Source organism: Centrocercus urophasianus, unplaced genomic scaffold (assembly GCF_019232065.1).
Source record: "Centrocercus urophasianus isolate 14NV4802_14NV808 unplaced genomic scaffold, USGS_Curo_1.0 seq_12, whole genome shotgun sequence".
Lineage (NCBI taxonomy): Eukaryota > Metazoa > Chordata > Aves > Galliformes > Phasianidae > Centrocercus > Centrocercus urophasianus.
Window position 1 is genome coordinate 57,095,229 of NW_024884364.1, and position 25,170 is coordinate 57,120,398.

The 25,170-nt window shown below is 41.5% G+C and overlaps 1 protein-coding gene and 1 non-coding gene across 2 annotated transcripts; both read right to left on the reverse strand.

Annotated features, from left to right (window-relative positions):
• Positions 1-528: 528 nt before the first annotated feature.
• RNF149 (ring finger protein 149) lies at positions 529-24,896 on the reverse strand. The gene is given in 9 exon segments (XM_042809539.1): positions 529-1,147; positions 3,890-5,889; positions 6,258-6,453; positions 9,119-9,215; positions 9,692-9,774; positions 13,511-13,579; positions 16,222-16,472; positions 24,175-24,683; positions 24,685-24,896. Coding segments are annotated over 8 exon segments (1,476 nt in total). The 3' UTR covers positions 529-1,147; positions 3,890-5,830.
• On the reverse strand, positions 3,527-3,640 carry LOC122156386. The gene has a single exon (XR_006167476.1). It is a non-coding gene; the product is annotated as a small nucleolar RNA SNORD89 (small nucleolar RNA).
• Positions 24,897-25,170: the final 274 nt, after the last annotated feature.

Sequence of the window (25,170 nt, forward strand, 5' to 3'; positions counted from 1 at the left end):
GGGCCCACTTTTATCCTTCCAGAAACTATGTTTTTAAAAAACTCCCCTAACACAAACCCTGTATTTCATTTATTATTAGTAAACAGTGCAAAAATCTTTTTGAGCTGTTGTTTTGTGAAGGACTGGACCCAAGAGAAGGAATCCACATTTAAGCAAGAGAAAAGTGTGAGGAAGGAGCAGCTAAAGCCTTACAAACTGACCACACTCCCCACTGCCCCCGGTTGCTCAGAGCAGGGGGTGGAAGAATGGGGAGAAAGAATAGAAACAGGCTGAAAAGGGCAGGGGAAATGAGATGTTTTTGTTTTGCCTTTGTTTCCAGTTAGGAAAAAAAACTTCCCGAAGTCAAATCTGCTTTCTTTGCCTGTGACTGATTGGAAAGGAATCTTCCCATCTTATTTTCTTCCCCTCTTGTCCAGGAGAGGAAGCAAGAGAGCAATGTAGTGGGCCTTCAGCAGCCAGCCAAGTTCAACCCACCACAGCTCTGATTACACATGTAAAATAAAGAGAATGCTGAAGTTCTTCAGAACATTGCTTTTTAAAAGGTCTGTATAATTTATTACGGAATTTAGCTTTTAGCCATTAAGTTACATCAACAATGCATAACTTGACATTCTTATAGTTGTACACACACAATGGGAAAACCAACAGTTTGGTGCTTAATCCAATCAATCAACGCAACCAAGTTAGTACAAGGCTACCATAAGAGCTGATTGTCAATAGTTGTTGACAAAGACCAGCAAGTTGAAGTGGTTATCTGCACTTGTGTTTCTAGCAGAAGTGAATTCAAAGTTTTGGACTTCAGCTTCAAACTAATGACATGATGGAAACTCAAATTACTCTGCTGTTGTCAATTCAGAAGGATATGCTCATTTAAAAATACAGTATCATTACCGTGTTTCAGATGGTGAAAACTAGCTTCAGGTCCAATGGAAGTAAAATGAACAGCTTCCAGGCAATGCATTCTTCACACAAACACATGCAATCGTAGAGATATTCTACTCTTAAACTTTTTCAAATCGAGTTTTGCAATGCAGCAGGATATCCGAGGAGAGAGATTAGGACCCATACTGAACAAAAACAAAAGCCATCAGCTTGATTTGTGCATTTTTAAATCGACGATTCCAATTCCCAAATCTTCATGTATCACCTGTGAGAGAAAAGAACAACTAGTAAAGATGAGCATCAAGGAGAGAAAGATCAAAGAGGAGTTGCCCTGCCCTCCTCCACCTCAATGGCTCATTCCCTTAGCCCAGCTCCAAACTTCATCTTGTTACACAGTAAAAACATACACCTTCCTAGCTTGTCAAAATACCACTTGGATGGATTTATTTTTTCTACCATTTAAGCTGAGTTAGTTTATCACACTCTTAAATTTGAATGCCAGAACTAAGTGAATAGTTCAAGCATAAAAGGAAAAAAGGAAAACTGGAAAACTCTTCTGCTCCTGTATCAGCAAATTCAATTGGTTTGGGGCATCTTGTCAAGTCTCACCAAGACTGATGACTGAAGTGAAACATGTGGAAGAGAACAGTCTCTCATCAAGCTGCCAACATCAAGAACACCATTCCCTCCAGGTTAACCTGATGAGATAATGACAGCTATCCCCCTCTACTACATTTCAGTTCCACCTCTCCTTTAGTCAGTACTTCCTTAATAACCTCAGCATATTTGTCCAGCACAGAAATGCTGCAGTCAGTACTGTCAGTCAGCTCTTTGGACTTCAGCTTCAGACTAAGGAAATAAATTCCAACCAAAGACACCCAACCTCTGACAACTACACACACGACCTCCCTGCTCAGAAGAGCATCAAGATCAAGCTCTTATAGCTCTTTTGAGCAAGAATTCCCAGTTTTACTGAACACTAGAATACTGATGTATATCAAGGCCATGTATTTATGGCACAGCTGTACTTATTGATTCACAGTGCCCTCAACTTCAAAGTAATGACTGGTACTGCTAACAGCAGCTGTCTAGACTCGGCTAGACAAAAGAAGTTTGTTTTTATGGGGCAGTTACACCTTCAGCTCAATATGCTATTCTATTTATTGCCACAATCATACAAAACCAACATTTTTGCTTCTGATGGAGCTTATCAAAACCTGTGAGTGTATATCCCACTTGTCTCAAGCACCCTCTGAAGCACTGGGATAGAAGGGGACAGCCATCACCACACGCATGCTGGGCTTCTTTGCACCGCCTGCCACTGCCTTGCCTTAGAGGGAAACCTAGAAAGCTGGGCAGAAAACCAGAAGACCACCCCTAAAACAAGAAGAGGTCAAAAAGAGATACTTTGCATGCTTCCCTAAGGTTGTTGCAACAGTGTTTCCCTATGCCCAATTACATCCCTGAATAGGGAAGAAATTCCTTAAGCACAGTAAGAAGCCAGCTTTGGTAGGAATATAGAAGCACCCAGTTCATTAGGTAAGTAAGAGTTAAAAACATTCTCACTGTGAACAAACCATCCTGCAACTCCTCTGGCATGCCTTCTCTTAAGAATCTAGTACTGATTACTGGCAACAGGACGACAGTCACACACCAGGCAGTACGGCCCAGCTGAAGGAGTTGCTGCTATCTAATCAAATACTGCAGAGAACCTCATCCAAGCGTTGCTTGAAGCCCATTTTTGCTTAGAAGAATGCAGCCTTAATTAGAGGTAGGTAGTGGAAAAAAAATCCAAATTGTCTTGTTGAACTGGTACCACTGGTAATTTAACTCACAGTTAAGATGCTTTTAGATTTGAAATGTCTACAAGTTCATTTTTTTTCTTGCCAACAGGTCTAAGAGCTGAAGCTAAGCTTTGAAAAAATTGCTATTACATTTTTCTTCAATTTAGCGTTAGTATTAGCAAGATTCAGTCTCACTTTAAACATCAGCCCATTTGATACTTGTCTCCTTTCAAAATCTTTTGCACTTTACAAGTTTGCTCCCCAACAGTACCACTAGAAGTAATGAAATCATACTAATGAATGCCATCCCAATGAAATTTAACATCCTGTAAGAAGTACATTCCTTGGTCCTGCTAGGGATTTTCCCGTTTATTTACTTAACACTGCCCAGTGTGGCTGAGCATTTCATCCTGTTAACTTCATAATCACACCACATGGATGCCTCCAGACACTCTGGAGGGTTTCAAAGAAATGTAACAAAGGGACAGATCTCAGAGAAAAACCTCTGCATGTTTTAGGAAAAACATGCAGCTAGAATGAGAATCCACAATACATACAGCATTAGCTCACACATTCGCAGGAAATAGCCTCAACAGAGAGGCTGATTATAGATTCTACAAATGGTGGGGAAGGAAGTTAAAGGACATCTACCCTACCATAGGTAAAAATTACATATATATATATAATCTGGGTACCTGTATTTACCCAGAGCTGCCTTCACCCACTTACCCTAAATGATCTGTTTCAGTTCTAACCATACACTTGTAAGCCTCTTGGCTACTGCTTTAAGTTCCATAGACCGACTCTTTCCTGTTGTTTATTTTTACACTACCACTATTTTTGCTGAAGTACACAAGCTTTCTGAGGTCAGACCAACATTCGCTTCGGACAATTTTGTCATTGTGCTTCCAAGGAGAGCAAACTGCTTTTTGGAGGCACTGCAATTCGGCCTTTTATTGTCATCATTCCTCAGCACTACACTGTGACAGACTACGCACAAAGACTCCTGTGACATTTTGCATGAAACAGGTACAGTGACATTAGCAGACTTGTTCCAGGAACCTTTAATATTTGTACACTTCACCAAAGTAGTCAACACTTCAGATTTTCCTAAACGCACTTGTCAATTTGCAGCTTCTCTACCGTTCCTTCCAGATTTCAGCTTCAATTATAAACCAAAGCTTTTTGTTTTAGAGCTATTACTTAAAAATTTAAGTACTTACCATAATTCTCCCCTCCAGCATGAATACTGCACTGCAGATATCAGCAAGATACAATCCACAGATTAACAAGACTTCTCTTGGTAATTCCTCTTGGTTCCTCCATGAGCTAGAGTTTAAACCCTCTCAACATTTACTAACAGAAACAATGTTCAATTTTGTGTTAAGGAAGAGGGAGAAGACTTAGTTTATAACGTTGAAGAGATAGTTGAAAAGGCAGTTCTGGAAATGTTGATAGGCTTCTTTTGGAGACAAATGTCCCTATATATTGTCTGTTTTAGTTGTGGGCTGTTTTTTTATTTGTTCAGTTTCGGAGATGCTTGGTCAGTCATATTCCATTCTCATGTGCTTCTTGTAAGATAAAGGCATCACAAAAACTTGCACCTGCTGGTGACATCAGAACTACAACCTGACAATTTTCCAGTAAACCTAAAAATTACACTCCTACAAGGAAGAGGCAGATTATTGTCAATAAGCAAGCATTAACAGGAACATTTTGAAATAAATTTAGGATGAAATATCTGCTCTGCAAAGTAGAAGTTCAGACTGTATTTCCCCAGATGAAATCTCTCATTTCTGGAACATTCATTCTAAACTTAAGAAAAGTTATTGCTTCTATTGAAGCTCAATGTAAGTTAGAAAAAGAATTGCATATTTTCATAAAAACATTCCAAATGTACATTTTAAAAACTAAATGCATTCTGAAACAAATGTCTGGTAACAGACACCGTTTTAAGCAACCTGTAAGACCAGCTTTACCCAAAATTAAGGAACATAGCACATTTATAACATGACAATGCTAAAATCCTAAGCGATTCATTTATACTCTTATTAAGTAGTGTTTTAAATATACATATTCCTTTACAAAACAGCTTAGCAATTCCCTATACCGCTTAAGAGTACATAAATACAAGAGGTCATACTGGGAGATGTCAGGGTTTATATTTACTCTCGGGTGCTTCAGGTTTCACAGGTGTTTGACTATAAGGCACAGTACTGCTAATCTGAAAGAAAGGGATGCAAGGTGGTGACAAACCCAGTCAAAACCCCCTATTATGGAATCTCCAGGAGAAGAATTCTAGCATCTCTACACAAAGAAAAGGTGTTTGTAGGTCCTAAGAAACAGTTTCAATTTGCACATAAAGATGGGAGCAGGAATAAGAAGGAATTAAGTCTTATAGACTAATACGTTTTAGCTATAGTTAGCCCTTTACCTCTGTTCTACTGAGTTTAAGATTGGAAGAGGTAATCAGTGTGCATATACCTAAATAAGTCTACATGCTCAGCACGTGAAGACCACTTAGCACAACCTATTGCTGCCAAATTCAGTATAAAAAGCTAGTGAGACAGAGTCCCCTTTTGCTCTCAGTGGAACACGTTACAAGATCAAATTATTATTTATTATATGTACAGAAAGTTGCAACTACTAATTTTTTCATCCAAGTGGATATGTAATATACCCATTAAGTTGGTTCCTTCAAAGTCTAGACTGTGTCTTCTTTTTCAACAATGTCCATCGCCAATTACAACAGAACTTTCAAAACACTTTAATCGTTGTAGTCTTGTAAGTGTTCTCCATACATACATGCTGAACATGAGTAGTGCTTCCAAAATATTTATCCATTAGACATTCTACATTGTCTCGCCTCGCTGCCTTGTCTTCCTCTTGTTACAGCCCTCTGAAACACAATGACATTGTAATAATGCTTACAGAAAAAGGGTTATTGCATCTTTTTATAGGATGAGACATCCAGAGGAAGTTTTATAAAATCCTCTTACGTACAAAATTTTTAGTTATTAGCCCTTTTGGAACACCAGCTAGAAAAGTTTGAAAGGTAAAATAATTTACATTGTTATTTTTCCATTAACCAGACAAAAGTTCATACTACTTAAATAAAAAATAGTTCTTCAACGACCTATCCAAGGTATCTTCCATGACGCAGCTCAGTGGGAATTTCCATTAGATAGATGTTCTCCATGCCGGTTATTACTGACATCCACATCTAGAAGTCAGAAACCAGAAGAAAATTTGTTTCTAGATTCATCTTCTAAATTGCTTTATCTAAACTCTGGCGACAAGTAGTCATATATATATGTAAGGTTCAAAATGCTCCACATAAGTAAACAGGTGTTTTGGGAAGATTGTATCTCTTCCCTCCCCAAACAATTTTTTTCCAATCTTGACAGGACTCCCTCATGATCTACCTGCCTCTGTTTTCTGAACATCAGTACAAGCACCACTCAATCTGCTCTGCAGTGCAATACTAAGACTACTAACATCATTTGGAGATCTTCCAGAGATCATTTGGCATCTTCCAGTGCCAATAATGGCACCACGGATTATGAAGTGATAAGCTGAATTATTACTTACCAAGTAACGCTGTGGTTTCACCTGCATCCTCTTTTAAACTGGTACACTGCAATACAGATTCACTGGTGGAGGAAGCTGACAGTTCGCTTACTTCATTTCTCTCATCTTCTTGTAAAGCAATACTCAGACTTCCAACTGACACACTGCCACTTATTGATTCAGGTATTGGAACTTCTAGTGCATCTTCAGGGTCCCCCTTCAAAATTAAAATACATTAATTGACACTTCTGACAACCATTACACATCAACATTCTTCCATATTATCACTTCATATCTTCACCTTATTGGAAAAAATGACTTTTCTCAGCTAGTGTTGCCTATAAGCTCACAGGTATAGTATTTAGCAGTGCCTACTTCAAATGTCAATGGCAGATCCCCAAAAAAACTCAGAAAACCAAGAGTGGTGACAATGGCAGGAGTCAACCCATCCAGCTGGAGTATGTCAACACTTCAGCAATAGTATTGATGCAGTGTATTGATGCAGTACTGATGCAGTCTAAGTGCACACTCAGCACGTATGAAGTCCTCGCTGAGCAAACCTACTGATTATGCAGAAGATGATATAAACTGCTGTTTTCTCACAATAGTAGTTTGGCAAGGTGCAATTTTTCTTTTCTTAAACTGGGGTAAACAAAGTTTGACATAGGAAAAAGCTTCTCTCCACCTCTTCCTCCAGCCTAACTTTAAATGCTGGTCTGAAAAAACAGAAGTAATGCCAGCTCCTTACATTGCAGGAATAAAACTTGCAATGTGAGCAAAGGAACTTTTTAATCTGGGGGGAAACATAAGCTACTTCTCATAACTTTTAGGATGGATCCAAGTCCTACATACGCAATTCTGTTCCTAAAATTGAACCTTAAGCTATTGGTATTAACACAATCAGACTATTTGAATAAACAAGTACAGTGCAGCACAAGTAGCTCTCCTGCAGGCTACAGAATTATCTTTTTCCCCCTGCTCAAAAAATTAGCAAAGGAGGCCTGTCTTAAGAAATCCTATGCTGTTCCTTCCTTTGCTCTTAGAACACCACACTTTATAGCATGCTGGATTTTATTAAGCTGTAGAACAATTACATCTGAACACAAGTTGAGACATGTGACACTAAACTCCAAAGGGTGTGAGCGTCAGGGAAAAGACCAGTGACTTTTTGTTTTCAAAGCTTCAGCAGCTAAATAAGCACTGAAGATTCAACAATGCTCACCTAAACCAGAAAGTCAGACATGCTGAACTCTCATTTTTCATAAGTAGTAGTAACAAGTCCACTAAGTACACAATTTACAAAACACAAAGTAAGTAACAGGACTTCCTGTCTTCTTTCTACCATAAGCATTTAAATATACGGAAGCATCTGAAGTGTTTACCATAAAACTGAATTCAGCCTTCAAGCTCTTAGCATGCCTCAAGAAACTTCTGTAATAAGGCTGTACCTTCAAATCTGTTGTTACAAGTCAGCAAGCACCCTACTGAAAGAGCTGCCTTGCTCTTCACGCTTCTTTGCTCATATTAGCAAAACATTTACGCAATTGCTCTGCGTATCAGAATGGACAACCTGGATGAGGCTGAAGACCAAGCTAGAAAAAAAATAGCTGAATGATATCTCACACTACTAATTCCAGCACAACTTGGATGGCTGAGAAGATATTTTCTCCATTCCACAGAAAAGAGAACTGGGCTTCTGTGTTTAATACAACTTCATTCAACCTGCTTCCAATATTTTTAACCAACAAGCAGAGTCATTAATCCTCTTGGTTAGCATTGGTATCAGTACCTCCTGCAACAGTAGGAATTCAAGGAATAGGAGTGTTCTGAAATGTTTCAGCTTTGAGACTGTATACGAAAGGATATAACCTTTCACAGACAACATGAGTTATGTCAACATCAAGACTTGAAAACAAGCAAGAAGCAAGCTGTTAACAATAGTAATGTAGTTATTTCACGTGAGAAGATTGCAACTCCTAGATAAAGCCTTACTTGCTATACAGAACCACCATAATTTGGTGTATATGTACACATAGAATGTAATACATACACACACACTGCATAGCAGGAGTATTGCCATCCTTCACAAAACACAGAAGTCAGTCAACCGTATACCTGCTAAGTCTCTAACAAAATAAGAGAGAAGCTAGTCATAATGCAGACCTAGCCAATGAAAGGAAGGCCCCTGAATCCAAGGAACACCCCTGCTTCCTGAGGGTCTCTGCAGATCAGTAGAAGAGAAAAGGTACATTCGTGTCTAAGGCATCTTAATGGAACTCAAGACTATTTACCAACAATGACCAAGTAACCTACCGCGTGTGTCTTCATCTCTCTTTTCTGGTGCTGTCAGGAAGAAATGAGAGCACATCATTTTCTCTATTTAACCAATTTCCAATCAATGTCTTTAGGAAGGTTCTCAGTAGTGCCTCATTTACAGGGATAAAATACTGGGTATATGTGGAATTATATATAAATGTGCTCAAATATATGAAAGTTATACTAAATTTACTTCGAATTGCAGTTCTCAACAAGATTGAAAACATACATGTAATCTATTGAATTAAGTTAGTTTTTGGTAGCTTGAGCAAATTGCCTCATTTCTACTTTAACTTCATTACTATTGTCAGCTGATGGCAGGAAAAAAAAAAAAAAGATCACCACAATGTACACAGAGGGTTCATAAACAGTTCAATATTCTGTTTAAGCTCCTATCCACAAAATTCCCTTTTTTTTTTTTTTCCATATTCTCATTCGCTCTTGTATCTATGCTCAGCTTCTCCAGCTAGTGAAGTAGTAACTGTTCTCATTCTGAACAGTTACATGAAGACTTGCTCAATGCATTACACTTCTTTCTTGAAGATTAAAACAAGCATGCAACATACCCAGTATCCCAAAGCTTTGATAACATCCAGTTTACACATCGGACAAGTTCGGTGATCCAAAAGCCAAGGGTCAATGCACGTTCTATGGAAGATGTGTCTGGAAAAAAAAAATACCCTTTAGAACTTATTATGAAAACCACACGTTACTTCTTTAAAAGATATGCAAGGCACTGCCTTGACAGGTAACACAACTCCTCTGTAACCCTGACATTTCAGTACTGCTTAATTTACTAGGACAAATGTAACCATAAGCTCTGGAAGCATCTTTTCCAGGTATGTTAACCTAAAATAAAAGATAGCACTAACTACAAAGACATCCCTGAAGTATCATTTCAACTGTGTACAATTCAAACTTACAGTTCTATTTCATTTTTACACTTCTCCCAATTGTTTCTTTTCCTCCCATATGTATGAAACTCTACATTGTCTCCCAGTGCCCTTCTATGTGCAACAGGCCATAGGAATGGCAGGACTTCAGCTCTGATAGCAGTTTCAAGAGTCTCCAAAAGGTTTGTCAATTTTTGGTTAGGTAAAATACAGCACAAAGAGAAAAGAATAACAATGTTAACTTACTTGCATGGCAGAATTCGGACAGTATCTTTCAGTTTGTAGTTCTCAATGCACACAGCACAGTTTTCCACATCAACATCTAGACCCTAAAGACGATAACATTTAAATGCATTGCATCCACGTCATCATAGAACAAACTTCTGAGTTCCCATAAAAGGTGGTATAAGTTAGCTTAGCAAAAAAACCCACATCCCTCATTTAATTCTAGATGAGGTGATTTGATCAAGTGATACCAAATACCAAAAGCCAGGCCCCTAAATCAAGAGTTTCTAATTGAAATAGCTACATATGGTATGCTAAGCTATCTGTTAGACCTCAAATACTGGCTAGGAGATTGGCTCCCATGAACAACTTACAAAAAACACAACAATCTAGAAATTTTTTTAAAAAGCCAGCATAAATGAGCATCCAATCTAACTTTTAACTGATCCAAGACTTGCAAGAGACTAAGCAGAGAGTAGTCCTTGAGGGTAAATACTGTGAACCATCTTTTTCCATATATACTTTTCTTCTACCACATCTAATATATATACTTTGGAGGCCAAAGGAGGAGAAGTAAAATTTTATAATGATTTTTAAGTCTCTTCTCCAAGCTTACAGCATAACGAGTTCAAACAGGATTCCCCCCATCCCTACTTTTTTTAGGGGTTATTTAAATTTTCTTAACAGGTCTTACTGCCTCCTTGAAGCCTTACTTATGGTTATAGTAGGTACAATAAATACCTCCTGACAAGAGAAATAATTCAGTGTTGAGTTGTTTAAAAATAAGTATTAGAAGAACACACAGTGGGCCAACTCCTTCCATCCTCCACTGAAATATTTCACATTTACTGCTGACTGAAACAGTTAAAAATTACCACAAACGTTCAAACGAATTAGTATGACAAGGAAACTCAACTTCAAGGCAAAGTTTCTGCCTCCTTTACATGCTATTACTTTACATGATGTCTCAAATTCCCAATTTCTTTTATTTTTTTAATATAAGCAGTTTAGGATAAATATTTTCCTATCATAAATGTTTTTTCTTATTCTACACAAGAGTCAAAACCCAAGCATGCAGCACATGACCAAATGAGTGTCCATTTCGCAATAATCCCATAAGCTTCTCAGGAAAGATCTACACGATAGCAAACAATTTTAAAAGGTTGACCTATTTTTAGTTAAATATCTCGACTCCAAAAGAAGTGACAATAAAAAAAACTGTACTTTGTCACAATAAGCAGAATAATTGCACTCTTTCTGTCATAAGGACAGAATGAATGGAAATATGAATGGTACCATTTTTCTTTAGAGGCAAGGCCATGTTTTCAGATAAATTCACATTAGTTCAAAGGTACATTTGCACCCCTAAGTTACCAAAATTTGCTGGTAGGTGACTCAAAACAATTGGTAAGATATGGTTCACCAAGCAGAAAACCTTTATTTTAGATATTTTTATCTAATTTCATCCTTTGCTTGATCAATGCGCCACTAATAGCTGCTATGAGCAGACTGCACGAGAACTTTGTTAAATCCCCCTGTCATTTACTTTGCTTACAGATACATTAATAGGAATGAACTGATACACTGTAAAATCCCCCCTTTCTATAGGCTGATTGAGAATCAGCTTAAAAGCAATTAACAGCTCCATTGTGGTCCTCATGATAGAGTTTACCATGACTCTTCTACATCCATTTCTTTCCACGCAGATGCTACACTTTGACACTACTTCATGTAAGTTGTTACACAGTTCTATATTTCCTTCTTTCTAACTTCACCTTGTGAGGAATATGCACATTCCCCATTCCAAGCTTGGCAGATTACTTTTTGATTTACAATTTAGTTCAAAGCAAGAAATACTTTTAAAGTACTAAACTAAAGTACTCAATATACAAGAGGTAAAAAAAAAAAAAAAATAATAAGGCAGGCTCTGTGACTGTTTTAACCTCAAGCTAGTTTGCTATACAAAGGACACGCTTTCCGTAGTGTATAACTTAAACTAAACAACATCAGTTGCACCACATCTTTTGAAGTTCTTAAGCACCCTTTTTCACCTTAATTTTATTCATGAATTTAAAGAAAATTCTTGTTTTCATCTCTAAACAAGTCAGTCCTTAAGTAAAAGCTGATCAAATAAAACAAATAAGGCTGGGAAAGAAATGTCTGTATGCTAGCAGAAATCTTCTCAGAAGTTAATTTAGCTTTTAGATTCACAGCTGCCTGAAGCTAAATTGTTTCTTTCAAAACGTCTCTTTTTTTCCTACCTCATATTTGTTCCATGAGTTATTAGTTTAGGCCTTAAGCTGGTAAAATTAACTTTTTGAAAGCTATACTGAATTTTTAGAATCGCTTATTCTAGTGGAATTGTTTTAGCTTCTTACATTTGTACTTGAAGTCTTTATAGTTCATGTATCATATGCTGAAAAAGTTGAAGTGAGCGTTTTGCTTTTCAAAGCTTTTTAGGTTTGTAAGGCCCTCTGAAAAATAAAATGGGATGTTCTTTTAAACGAAAAGCTTGTATCAGCTACACAAACTATGCAACCAATAGTCCTAGGAAGAACTTTGCAATCTACCTGTTGATGTCCTCTTCAGTTCTTCCAGTCCTCTTCAATATCTTTATTGATGACCTGGATGAGGGCATCGAGTGCACCCTCAGTAAATTCGCAGATGACACCAAATTGGCTGAAGTGTGGATCTGCCTGGGGGTAGCGAGGCCCTACAGAGGGATCTGGACAGGCTGGAGAGCTGGGCTGAAGCCAATGGGATGAGTTTCAACAAGGCCAAATGCCGGGTCCTGCGCTTCGGCCACAACAACCCCAGGTGACGCTACAGGCTTGGGGCGGTGTGGCTGGAGGACTGCGTAGAGGAAATGGACCTGGGGGTATTGATTGATGCTCGGCTGAACATGAGCCCACAGTGTGCCCAGATGGCCAAGAAGGCCAATGGCATCCTGGCTTGCATCAGAAACAGTGTTGCAAGCAGGAGCAGAGAGGTGATTATTCTCCTATATTCAGCACTGGTGAGGCCGCACCTCGAGTACTGTGTCCAGTTTTGGGCCCCTCACTGCAAGAAAGATATTGAGGCCCTGGAACGTGTTCAAAGGAGGGCAACAAAGCTGGCGAGGGGTCTGGAACACAGGCCATATGAGGAGAGGCTGAAGGAGCTGGGAATGTTCAGCCTGGAGGAGGCTCAGGGGAGACCTCATTGCTCTCTATAACTTCCTGAAGTGAGGTTGTAGTGAGCTGGGGGTCGGCCTCTTCTCTCGTGTCATTAGTGATAGGACCAGAGGGAATGGCTTCAAGCTACGGCAGGGGAGATTCAGGCTGGACATGAGGAAGTATTACTTTTCAGAAAGGGTGGTCAGGCACTGGAATGGACTGCCCAGGGAGGTGGTGGAGTCACCGACCCTGGGGGTGTTCAAGGAAAGGCTGGATGTTGTGTTGAGGGACATGGTTTAGTGGGAGCTATTGGTGATAGGTGAACGGTTGGACTGGGTGATCTTTCAGGTCTTTTCCAACCTTGGTGATTCTATGATTCTATGATTCTATGTTTTCAAGTGCTTCTAAGATCAATGTTACCTCATCTTTATAGCACTATCAGCCCTTTCTTATCCTCTGTTCTGTGTAACTAGATACAAAATGCAACGAACCAGCCTTACGTTTCAGAAGCAGTTGAATTTTGACTCTTCAATTTTAAAATTGGTCTTCTAGCAAAGGCAATGAAATTAGCCTAAAATTGTAAGAATCTCACCGCAGTTATTTTGAGATAATTTCAGACTAAATTCCAATAAGGCATTATGACACATTTCAAATCATTCATCAAAAACCAAAGCCACCAAGTTACCTTGTCTCCACGTTTCACAGTATGCAGTTGAAGCTGGCTGATTGCTTTCTTGGTTTCTTTCCTATGTCCCTTGAATAAAGATGTGAAGCATTAGCATAGACTTGAGCTTTAAGAGACGCATTTCAAAGCTTTTAAACATTTTCCACATGGATTACTAAGCCTCCTGAATGCATCAGAAAATTCAACTCTGGCCAGATAATTTATTTACAAAGTACTTCCAGCCAGCAGAAGCAGAAGAACTACGAGTCTTGCATTCTTGGGGCACAATAGTAAACATTATCTATAGGCATACCGCTCTAACAATGGCCTGAGCTGGCACAGAACTAAGCAGATCAAACAGACATACAGTCTTGTACAGTAGCTGCCTGCATTAAGGGCCTTCCCACACAGGAAAATTGAAGTTAATTTATGCTTTAGAGCTGCAACAACAGAATTAACCAGACCTTCTTGTTAGGCCAAGCAATGAGCAAGCAGGCTGTAGGTTTTACACAAGCTTGAGAGTAGGTGGAATCCTGCTGAGTAGCCTACAGCTGGCTACCAGGTCAAAAGGCTGCTTGTAGCTATTCATGCCTTCCCTTGTTAAACACTGTCTAACACATTATCCAAAGCTTTACACTGAAAGAACACATTATGCAAAGGAGACAACAAGAAAGGCTTCATAGACATGAGACAACATACTGGACTCCTATACAGTAACAGCCCTAATTATGCTTAGAGGGGAAGCAAGCAAATAAAGCAGTACTGTATTCTAAGACAAAGACATAGCTACTGCTAGAAACTGAACATTCCCAATTAAGAGTTTGATCAACCTAGCAAGAACTCCCACTGATGAAGTACAATAATAATAAAAAAAAGCAGCTTTTCTCTTAATGATGTCACAACTTATATCTTTATATGAACTTGAAGTACCTTTCTTCTCCCCTCTCAAGTAATCACAGAATGGCTTGGCTTGGCAAGAGATCCCAAGGATCATCACGTTCCAACCCCCATGATAGAAAGTGTCTGAAACTTCCCCTACACTGCACTTCACCAGCAGCAGTTTCTTCCACCTTCTGTACCAGCTCAGGTTTCCTGCACTGGCCTGCTTCACGTCCAGCAGCAAGAAGCTGTTCAAAGATTTACTGCTAAACTGATATTAGAATGTGTCACAAGACACCCTTCCACAACCTCACTAAGCAGCCGCAGAATAGCTTGCTTTATACCATGTCATAATTAACTTCAAAGTTTTAATTGTGCTGAAGTCAGTAAGCCAAACAAATAAGATTCAGGTCACGTTTCCAAATTTCTCTCAAGATTTCTAACACTATATTTTGACCAAAGATATTCAAAACATCTCACAGCTTCAGTTTCGTAAATCGGTTTTCAACAGTCGCTATAAAAGCAGAAGATCTGGGGAACATGGCATAACAGCCTAACGCTAGATAATTTCATTTCATTAAAAAGCATTTAGATGACAAACTGTTTATGGCTTATGTTTATGGTACATATTTTTGGGAAGCATCCCATTCAATCTAAAATCTACAAATACAAAGCATTTGATTTTCCTCTAGGGTGAACTGTCCTCAGGTACACACAGGCAGGAAGAAACGGCTTTCTTAACTTAAAAGTTAGAACAAAAATGCACTCCTTTTTCTCTAAGTGTTTCATAAGAAAATACTTTTCTTAGAATTTACATTCCGAGAATATTTTCAAGGCTTAAATACTTGAAAAGAAAAAGGAAAAGAAGACTACAGGGAATCAATACTTCATGACTTCATGTAGACTGCAAGTTTAACTAATACAGGAACATAGAAAGGGCAAAGCAGAACAGAAGTCATTCCTTCCTGACCTCTCCTGCTCTCCCACCATGCTCTCCACTTCTAACAGTCCCACTGAGCACAATCACACACAATATGTGCTCCTTCCAAAGCACTGCTATTCACAGCAGGTTTTGTAAGGCATTAGAACCAAAAATTTTAGCTCTAATTATTCTGTCTTAAAAATAAGAATTACTATGATCCCCTTCTTCATTAAAAAAAAAATAAAATTCTGGTTAGTAAAGTTAATACCTTCAGAATGAAAATTACATAAGAATGAAAATAATATCCACCCTTTTAACATTAAAAATTAACTTAGGTGACAAATAACACAAGAAACTGCTTTCATTTATTTTTTAATGATTGGCTAAATTAATTTCCCACTACTTCATACTGGTTTCTATAATTAAAACTGGCCAAGCATATAGTGCTAACTAGCAAACTGTTTATTAGCCTCACTAATCATCACTGAATACTCTCGGAGGGCTATAAGAAAGAAGGGGACAGACTCTATAGCAGGAATTGTTGTGACAGTACAAGGGGAAAAAGATTTCAAACTAGACTAGAGGAGATTTAGATTGAATAGAAGCGATTTTATTGATTTATGCTTTACAATAAGGGTGGGGAGGCACTGGATCAAGTTGTTCAGAGATGTAGTGGAAGTCCTGTCCTTGTCAAAGTCAGGCTGGACAGGGCTCTGAGCAACATGATCTAGCTCTAAGTATTGCAGTTTGTTGTAGGAGAGTTGGATTAGATGACCTTTAAGGGTCCCTTCCAACTCAAACAACCGTACAATTCTATGACAATATAGACAAGATGGAACAGATCTTTAAAAACGCTTCAATAAAACACGGGAAGTTAGGCGACTGATCTGACGGAAGACTGCAAGTACTTGTAAGCTGCATCTCCAATTACCTGGTTTCCAAACTGTGATCCTGTGTACAGGAAACGCTGGATATAGTAAAAGATCAGCCAAGCAAGCGATATAATCATCATGGTGATGAAGGCAATGGCAACAAACACAACCGACTGACCGCTGATGTATTCCTGCACGTGACGCGTGCCAACGCCAATGGTCATTCTTACTGGAATGCCTCTTCGTACCGGCTCCAATATCTCTATTCCTTTCGGATAACCAACCATTATCACCACTGTATTTCCTGTCCCTGTTAGAGGGGGGGGAAAAAAAAAATTAAGTAGAAATTTTGGCATTCTGGCTTGACAGTAATTTGGGCCTCTTCAATTAAGAGCAGGGAGTAAAATTACAGGAAAGTGTCCTCATTTTTTCAAGTACAGCAGAACTTACATGAAGTTTAATAATAGAGAACCCTTTACTTACATTGTGAAACTCAAGTGGGAGATATTTAGGAGTTTGCACTACTAAATGTATTAAAAGTACACTTTACTTTTATCAAGGCCCTACACTCCTCATTCCACACAGCAAGAGGAGGTGTAGATGCCATGCAAAAAGCTGGCAAGCGATAAAAATCTTATCTTGAATTTGCTAAGGTTCTAATATACAACTCAAGAACAGTTGGCCTTCGTTAACGTAGGAACTTGAACTGCAGCTGTAGACAGAATGTAAACTACCACAAAAAGACAAACATTCAGTTAAGTTTGAATTGGAATTGACAGCACAATTAGACTGCACACAAGACAATAACAAAAAGACTGGATAATTAATATTCAATTACATTATTCAATACTAACTATTCACAATCTAAAGGGACATCAAGGTGGGAACTTGTCAAGAAATACTTTTGGACTCTTCTGGAAGCATGCAACAAAAATATGTGTTTTCTTAAATACTAGAACTCAAAAGCATCCCATGCATATGGAAGAGAAAGCACCTAATTAAAAAAAAAAAAAAAAAAAGCACCATATTGCAGCCAAACAAGCTAAGATACTGTCAAGACCAAATGGCATGAACAAAGACTCTTTGTGACTAGGGTTTTACTCAGTTTCGTCTGGAAGTGATTCCAGTATTGTCTCAAAATCTGATCAGTATTACAAAACAAATGGAAATCAAATATACTTGTTATGAATGTCACCTTTTCACTGGTCCATGCTGTTTTTATTTGAATAGTTCTTACTATACGCCCTTGGTAAATTACGGCTTTCTAGTTTGCCTTGTACTCCTGACTGAGAAAAATCAAAACAAAGCTTGATCCAAGGAAAAAGTCATGGAATAAAGAATAGAATTTCCCCAGCTGAAAATAAGAAATTGTAATATCACAGCTACCCTTTCAGATTCACAACTTTACTGACTTGCTACTTGCAGTGAAGCCTCCCCGCTGAAGATGTAAAGCCTTTTCCATTCCCAATTGCATTAGTGGCACTAGTGGCAAGTCATGTTAAAAGAAACTGTCGCTTAATGTATGACATTATGTTCAGTGGGATTCTGAAAACTTGGAAAACCATTTTGGACTCACTGCCTATTACCATGCAGTTATTTGCCTTAAATACTTCAGACATCTTCCAGCTAAGACCATTCTTACCGAGACACCCACTCAATCTTGCCACCTCAGTAACACTCCAAGGAGAATGGGCTCACAGTGCATTTCTGCAGGCAGCAGCTTCCAAACCCTCCCCAGAAGGTGTGATGGGCAGCTGTGGATGAAAAGTCGCAGGTTCCCAAGCACAAGCTGAATAACCCTCCTGTCTGAATGCCAGGTAAGCTTTCCCAGCTCCACCTTATGCAATCACCCCACTGTTCACCTACCGTAAGAACTACTACACCCATCAGCTGCTTCCAGACCTGGCAAAAGAGCAGCATTTCCAAATAGGGCTGGGTTTCTCAAAGGTCTGAGAAAAAGGTGCTGCTGCAGCAAAGGCCCAGCTTGTGTCCCTGCTTAGCCATTCCGCATTTGCTCACCAGAAGCTATCTGCCCAGCCAGCATTCACCTAGATCCCAGCGTGTGCTGTCTTGCGTACTGGGTGTATTCAGGAGATGCAGAGCAGTGAAATTTAAGACAAATAGGGCAAATCCATGAGCAACTTGCTCCCTAATTAGCTCTACTCACCAACAGTGTGATTATTCACACAATACCACACATCCAAGCACACTCACAGTTGTGTAACAATTATTATTTTCCTCCCTGAACTAGCACAAAAGCATTACCAGAGAAACTAGTGAGTCCTGTAGAGAAGATTGCACGATACTCTCCTTGCTTTCTGACCTCGCACTGCATCACTAAGTTACCAAGAAAAGAACATATTAAGTTAAAAATGTATCCCACATAACCAAGAGCCATTCTCTGCAAGCCTTCATCTCCTGATTTAGGTATATGGTTAATTAATTGCAAGAATTCACAAATACCAGGATGGGTGGCACCAGCATTCATGTATTTTCACTCTGACTTGAAGAATAGAAAGCTGGAAGCAGCCTAGGTTTTTCAACCGACACAGACTTCCTCTTCAAGCCCAAAATCTGCACTCAATTTAAACATGCTACATAAACCTCTGCACAGTTTCTCTCACACACACACACACTTTAATACCCCACAGCTCTTAGCAATGCCTATATCTGTAGTGTCACTGGCATGGCCAAGTAGCAGTCAGTTATTTACTTGAATTGGAAAGCAGGGTATTTCTGCACGACTGCTAGGTACTGTGACAGCTTCCAGTTTTAAAACTAATGTAACTACTGCAAATTTAATAAAATGTCCATTAAAAGCATTTTAGCAGCTTTAAAGACTTGGTGAGGAGCCTGCTAAGATGCACACAGTTAAACACGATGACCTCGAAGGTCATTAGACGTAAGGAAGAAAAAAAAAAAAAAAAAAAACCAACAAGATCCACTATTACAAAAGCAATCTCAGAGAGACATTGCCCTGAGCAGCCTGCAAGACTGAGGACTTTAACTCATTCCTCACTTTAATTTTAGACTTCTGTTCTGAAACGCATAATTCAAAGACAAATGGTGTTGAGTCATTCCATCAGCTTCAACTGCAACACAACTCAAACCTGAAAAAAAAAAATAAAAAAATCACACTTTTAAAAACCTCAAAGTCACATATGCTTGTTGGGAGCACATTTTGCTGGCTTTGCTATTCTATACTTGTTTCTACTTCTGCAATCACCAACCACATTTTTACCCCATTACAATAAACCTGGATTATTTGTAAGATTTGCTTCATGCTTCAGCAGTCAGGTAGATCTGGAATCTGGTGTGTACTTTTCTAACCATTATCATCTCAACTGAGTGCTGGGAAATCCTTAGGATAGCTGAAAATAACGACAGAATCACAGAAACACCAAGGTTGTAAAAGACCTACAACATCATCCAGTCCAACCACCCACCTATCACCAATAGTTCTCACTAAACCATGTCTCTCAACACAAACTCCAACCATTCCTTGAACACCTCCAGGGTCGGTGACTCCACCACCTCCCCGGGCAGCCCATTCCAGTGCTTACAGAATCACAATGTACATGTTTGAAACTCCGTGGAGATGAAGGTATGTACCCTGCTACTGAGCCAAGGTCAGTTCTACTGCATATATTGTTACAGCCTCCTCTTGCAGATGGCAGCCAGCACTCTGCTCACAAGGAGAAAGCTATACAGATAGAAGCCTCTTGATTACACACAGCCTACACAACCACCCTTATTCCCATTCATGAACACATACAACATAAAGATCATCTTCTATCATCCAGAAACCAACCACAGTCGTACTCAGTTTCTGTCCCCATGAGAAATGTCTGAAGGCTCTCAAGGTTTGAGGGAGCTGAGCCCTTAGAGCTAATTAAAATATCTTACTTACATTGCCACAATTAACACTGAATATGTTCTGCTCCTGGCAGCAAAACAAAGTCTCTGATCTTTGCCAGTGCCATTTACAGCAGCAATCAGATGACAAGCTTTTCCCCAATCACCCAACCCTACCTCATCTCCCCAGATCCTAGGTTTGTGTGTTGTCACATGCCTCAAGAAGCAGGTATACAATCAGAAGAGTCAAGTAGCCAAGCAACTAATACAGGCCCTCTTTCCACATGGGCTTCCAACATGCATGTACTTTTACACACAGAATAACACAAGCATCTTGAAATTACTTGGTTTCTTTTGAAACAACTTAGCAGCCCAACACAACAGCTGTTGACCAGGTTAAGTAAGCCTCCAATTTCAGTTCTGTCCTTTCAGTAAAACAGCACTAAAGCCTTCAGTAGTGAGCAGTGTTAACACAGAGGATTCTCAAGTGGTACATAACTTAAGTATCACTCAGGTCTCTGAAAGAAAAGTGGCACAGAGTTGAAGTACGTGCCAAAATAATCCTAACTCTGCCCCTTGGGAACTGGCAGGAGCTTTTAGAATTGTCAGTACAAAATCATTCACACCTATTTTGTTCAATGTAGCTGCGTAAAAAACACGTCAATGAACAAAAGAATTAGCTGGGTGTATTTTGGCAAAGCCTCATTAAAAATACGTTACATAAAGAAAACTGTCTTAAGTGTATGATTTCAGCTATGACCCAAGCTTCCCTGAAATCCACAAGCCACACACTGAAGCTCCATTCCAGACTCATCTTAAACGACTGCAGCTGGTCCCCATTCCTCCATACAATAGTCAACAGCTGTCAAGCAAAGCAATACTTCATATTTTACTCCTATTTACATTCTGATCAGGATCCTAAAATCATAGTTTGAGAGAGTACTCACAAATGGCTGGATGCCCAGCACAAAGTATCAGTCTCTTCACTTCCCTATTTCCAGGCCAGCACACACAGAGCACACCCCAGCTCATTGGTCTACTCCCTACAATTCTCTACACCTTGACAATCCAGACTCCTCCCCAACCCAACCTCTCCCAGATAGTATTTATATACTGTATTTATTTTCCTTTCAGAAAGGAATTTTAAACCTTTGCATTACATTAAGTTCCCCCCCCTCCCCTCCAAAATAAACAGAGCTCAAAACACCTGCAAACTCTTGTATTTCTGTGAACCTGAGTTTAGACCATTCAGATACACTAACTGAAGGATTGAGAACTCCTTGAGTCATCCAAGCAAAACAAATGCTTTCCACTGGAAAAAAATGCTCCACAGCCACACGTGAAGTGGTTTCACTACTACTTCCCTCAGGGAGACAAGACATGCAACATTCTAAAGAACTTAACTCAGAGAGAGGCCTGAAACATAGGAGACATCAGTAAAAAGCTGTATCTGAAGAACCTTCTTTTGCAGAAAGGAACAGGCCTGCAAGGCTAAGTGCTCAAACTCCTGGCTGTGATGCTCCGAAACTACTAACTGAAATCCCTGCTCACTGCATTCCTGTGACGCATGTAGGGCACCCATACAGCAAACAACTAATCTGCAGATTATTTGGAATTTTTGTCTTTAGTCAAATGCTTTGACACCAGCTAGCACAAATCACTTCTTGGCCTCACCAACAATCTTTTTACACAAGCTGGAGTAAGCCTAAAAACAGGCAACTGCCACCACCACGTGCACAAGAAATGTTAAAGGCAAGGATTTTTAGAAGAATGGAAAAAATGAACCTTAGAGATTGGAACAGTCCCCCACTTATCACCTGCATAGTATTCAGGCTTGAACGCACATTTATTGGCTAGAATAACTACTCTGTCTTCCATCTTTTCCAGTGCCACAGCTGCAAATCCACCAAGTGGATGTTCTTCATATACATGCAACTCCACTCCTTACATACAGCACTACAGATTTCTCATAGCGTTCTGTGCACTCTGCTCACAAGTAGGATTTTCCTCATATGTCACCTCACAGATCTGTTCAGAGGAATGGAAAACTCACATCTGCAATAAAATACTTTATATTCCATGTTCTCCCTTGTCCCATTTTTCTTAAAGCAACACAAAGCCTGGAACACCAACAATAATTCTTCCCTATATTCCCAGAAGAACGCACTGAAAATTTCAGTAGCTATTTCAAACATTTACATGTTTAAAAGTTCCCACTGTGAAGCAAAAATCTGTTACTCAGAGATAGTGTTTATACTGTAATACAGCACATCCCCATGCTGTCCTGACAATCTTGAGGTCCAGCCTGCATTTGTGAAATCACAGTAAGTACAAATATGTAACTGTATATAACCACACTAAAGCCTATTCTTCACACAGACAGAGCTTTTATCAGCAAAATTCCAACAGATTACAAAGAGAAATGTTAACAGAATGGCAGCAGTCAGGGAGCATTTGTTTTCATATTGCTGACAGATGCAACTATACTAGCAAGTCAACACAAGGTCTTCCACTGCACAAAGATGACAGGAAAAAAAAAAAAAAAAAAGAAATAAGCAAGATAAGAAAGATTTCACAGGAAAAAAAAAACAAATATTCATAAGAGGCTATGACAGTGCATGAAGTGGAATGCAAGAAATTCTCACAGGACAAAACAAACCTGTACTTATCAACCAAAGTGACAGCAAGAATAAAAGAAAAATGAGCAAAGAACAAAACAGTTGCAAAAGAAAGAACCTTTACTGCTACACAGGACCTAAATCAGAAGCCCACCTTACCTTGCAGCCCTTCTCTTTCACAGCAGGTAAAGAATGGTTTGGAGCACAAGTCTCAAGGGGAGCAGCTGAAGGAACTGGTATTGTTCAGACTGGAGAGGAGAAAGCTAAGGAGAGACCTTATCACAGTCTACAATGACGTGAAAGGAGGTTGTGGTGAGGTGGGGGTCAGCCTCTTCTCTCAGGCAGCAGCAATAGGACAAGAGGGAATGGCCTCAAGTTGCACCATGAGAGGCTCAGGTTGGACATCAGGAAAAATTTACTGTCAGAAAGAGCAGTGAGGCAGTGGCACAGGCTGCCCAGGGAGGTGGTACAGTCACGGACCCTGGAGGTGTTCAATAAATGACTGGATGTGGCACTGAGGGATGTGGTCAGTGGGCATGGTGGGGGTGGGCTGCTGCTTGGACTAGAGGATCTTAGAGGTCTTTCCCAGCCTTAATGATTCCATGGCCTACTTAAGCATGCAGCAGGCAAGAAGGAACAGTGATCACAGTCCTAGCTGTGCCAGCAGGAGCTACCTTTTCCCCAGTATGCTGTGAGGCAATTTTCAGCTTGCCACATTCAAGTAACACTGTTTTCTGCAGAAACACCTTACAGTTCTACTTCAACCAAATCCCTGGTCCTCCCTCTCCTCACCACCAGAAGGACAGCCTGGCCACTAACCAACTCATCACACCAGGAACACACGTCACTGATACTTTTGGCATGATTTGCTTCATCTTTCTATCTTCCTCAAGACCCTCCAGTTCCTCTGAAGCCTACAAACGCTAACAGATTTTTATAGGAGAGCTTCGAGGATCTTCTCCTTTTGCTCAAGCATTTGATCTTGTCACATCTGTTAAGCCAGCACTGCACTCCGGGCACAGGTCGAGCCGCGGCTGCAGCATCCATCCCAGCTCTGACATCTGCAGACAGCACGGCTCCTTTCCGTAGGCTAAAGATAAGCGCGCTCAGACAAGCCAACTCAACGTTTTTCTCTAGGTATCAGTTTTTTCACCTCATCCCCAAGCTGGAAGCACGTTCTCCCAGCTTTACCTTCCTCCCAGCCCTCACAGACCCGCACAGGAGAGGACGACGAGCAGAGCAGAGCCGGCCCCAGCCGCTCTCCTCACAGAGCCGCGGCTGTGCACACCGAGGCAGCGCGGCGCCCTGAGGCGTTCGGCACAGCCCAGCTGCCCCGGCTGCCGCACGCCTGCCGCACGCCTGCCGCGAGGTGCGGGCTAACAGAACCACGGCCCCAAGCAAGCTCTGCCCTCAGCAGCGATTTAAGGGACGGAGCGAAGGAGGCTACGACCGACTCTTCGCGGCGTCACCGCGAGGGCCGCTTCCCCAGTCGCCTGCCCGCCGTCCCTTAGACAAAGCCGCCGCCTCCTCCCCGCTCACCGAGGTGGGACATGGAGACGGTGCTGTTCCCGAAACGGGCCTCGTTGTAGATGACCACGGCCGTCGCCCGCTTCCTGGCCGCGTTGGTGATCTTGTCCTTGAACGTGCAGCCGCCGCGGGCCACCAGCGCGATCCACGGCGGCGGGTCTCCGTCGGGCGCCAGGCGGCCGCCGGCGGGCAGCGGCACGTCGTAGTCAGTGTCGGCGGCGCAGCCCTCCATGTGGCGGGGCGAGGCGCCTCGGGGGATGCCCACGTGGCCCTGCGCGCCCTCCTTGGGCGAGCTGTCCCCGTAGCGGCCGCTCTCCGTGTTGCCCCTCACCGTGCGGTTGCTTACAGGCTCCACGTAGCTCGTGCTCACCCACGCCGTGTACCACTCCAGCGCCCGGGCTCCCTGCCCGCCCGGCGCCCCCAGCGCCACCAGCGCCGCCGCCACCAGCGCCAGCCGGGCGCGCCGCACCATGGCCCGGCCGCCGCCGCCACGCCGGGACGGCTCAACGGGACGCAGCGCAGGAGAGACGAAAGAACGAAGACGAGGAGAAAATACAAAGGGAGGCCCCCTGCTCTCGCCTCGCTCGGCCCCGCACCCGGCTCCGGCTCTGGCCCCGCCGCCGCCGCGCAGGTGAGCCCTCCCGCCGCCCGCTCCCCGCCCCGGGCGGAGCCGAGCCGCCGGCACCGCTAATGGCGAGGCGGAGGCCGGGCCTGCCGCCCGCGCACGCGCCCATCCGCCCCGCCCCGGGGGATGCCGGGAGGGCACCGCCCACCCCGGGAACGGCGGCTGGGAGGGGGCGCCTCGGTTCCGACCTCCCCGCTTCGCTCGGCTGGGCTCGGGCTGCCTCGGGCTGCCTCGGTCTTCAGTCCGCTCCCCGGGTCAGCCGTGGGGAGGTCTCAGGGCGGAGGAGCGTCCCGTGCTAATAGCTGCCCCTGTAGCCGTACGCGTGCCATCGCCCCGCACCAGCAGGTCCTCCAGTGTTGTTTTCCCTTGGCCCTAGCCGGAGA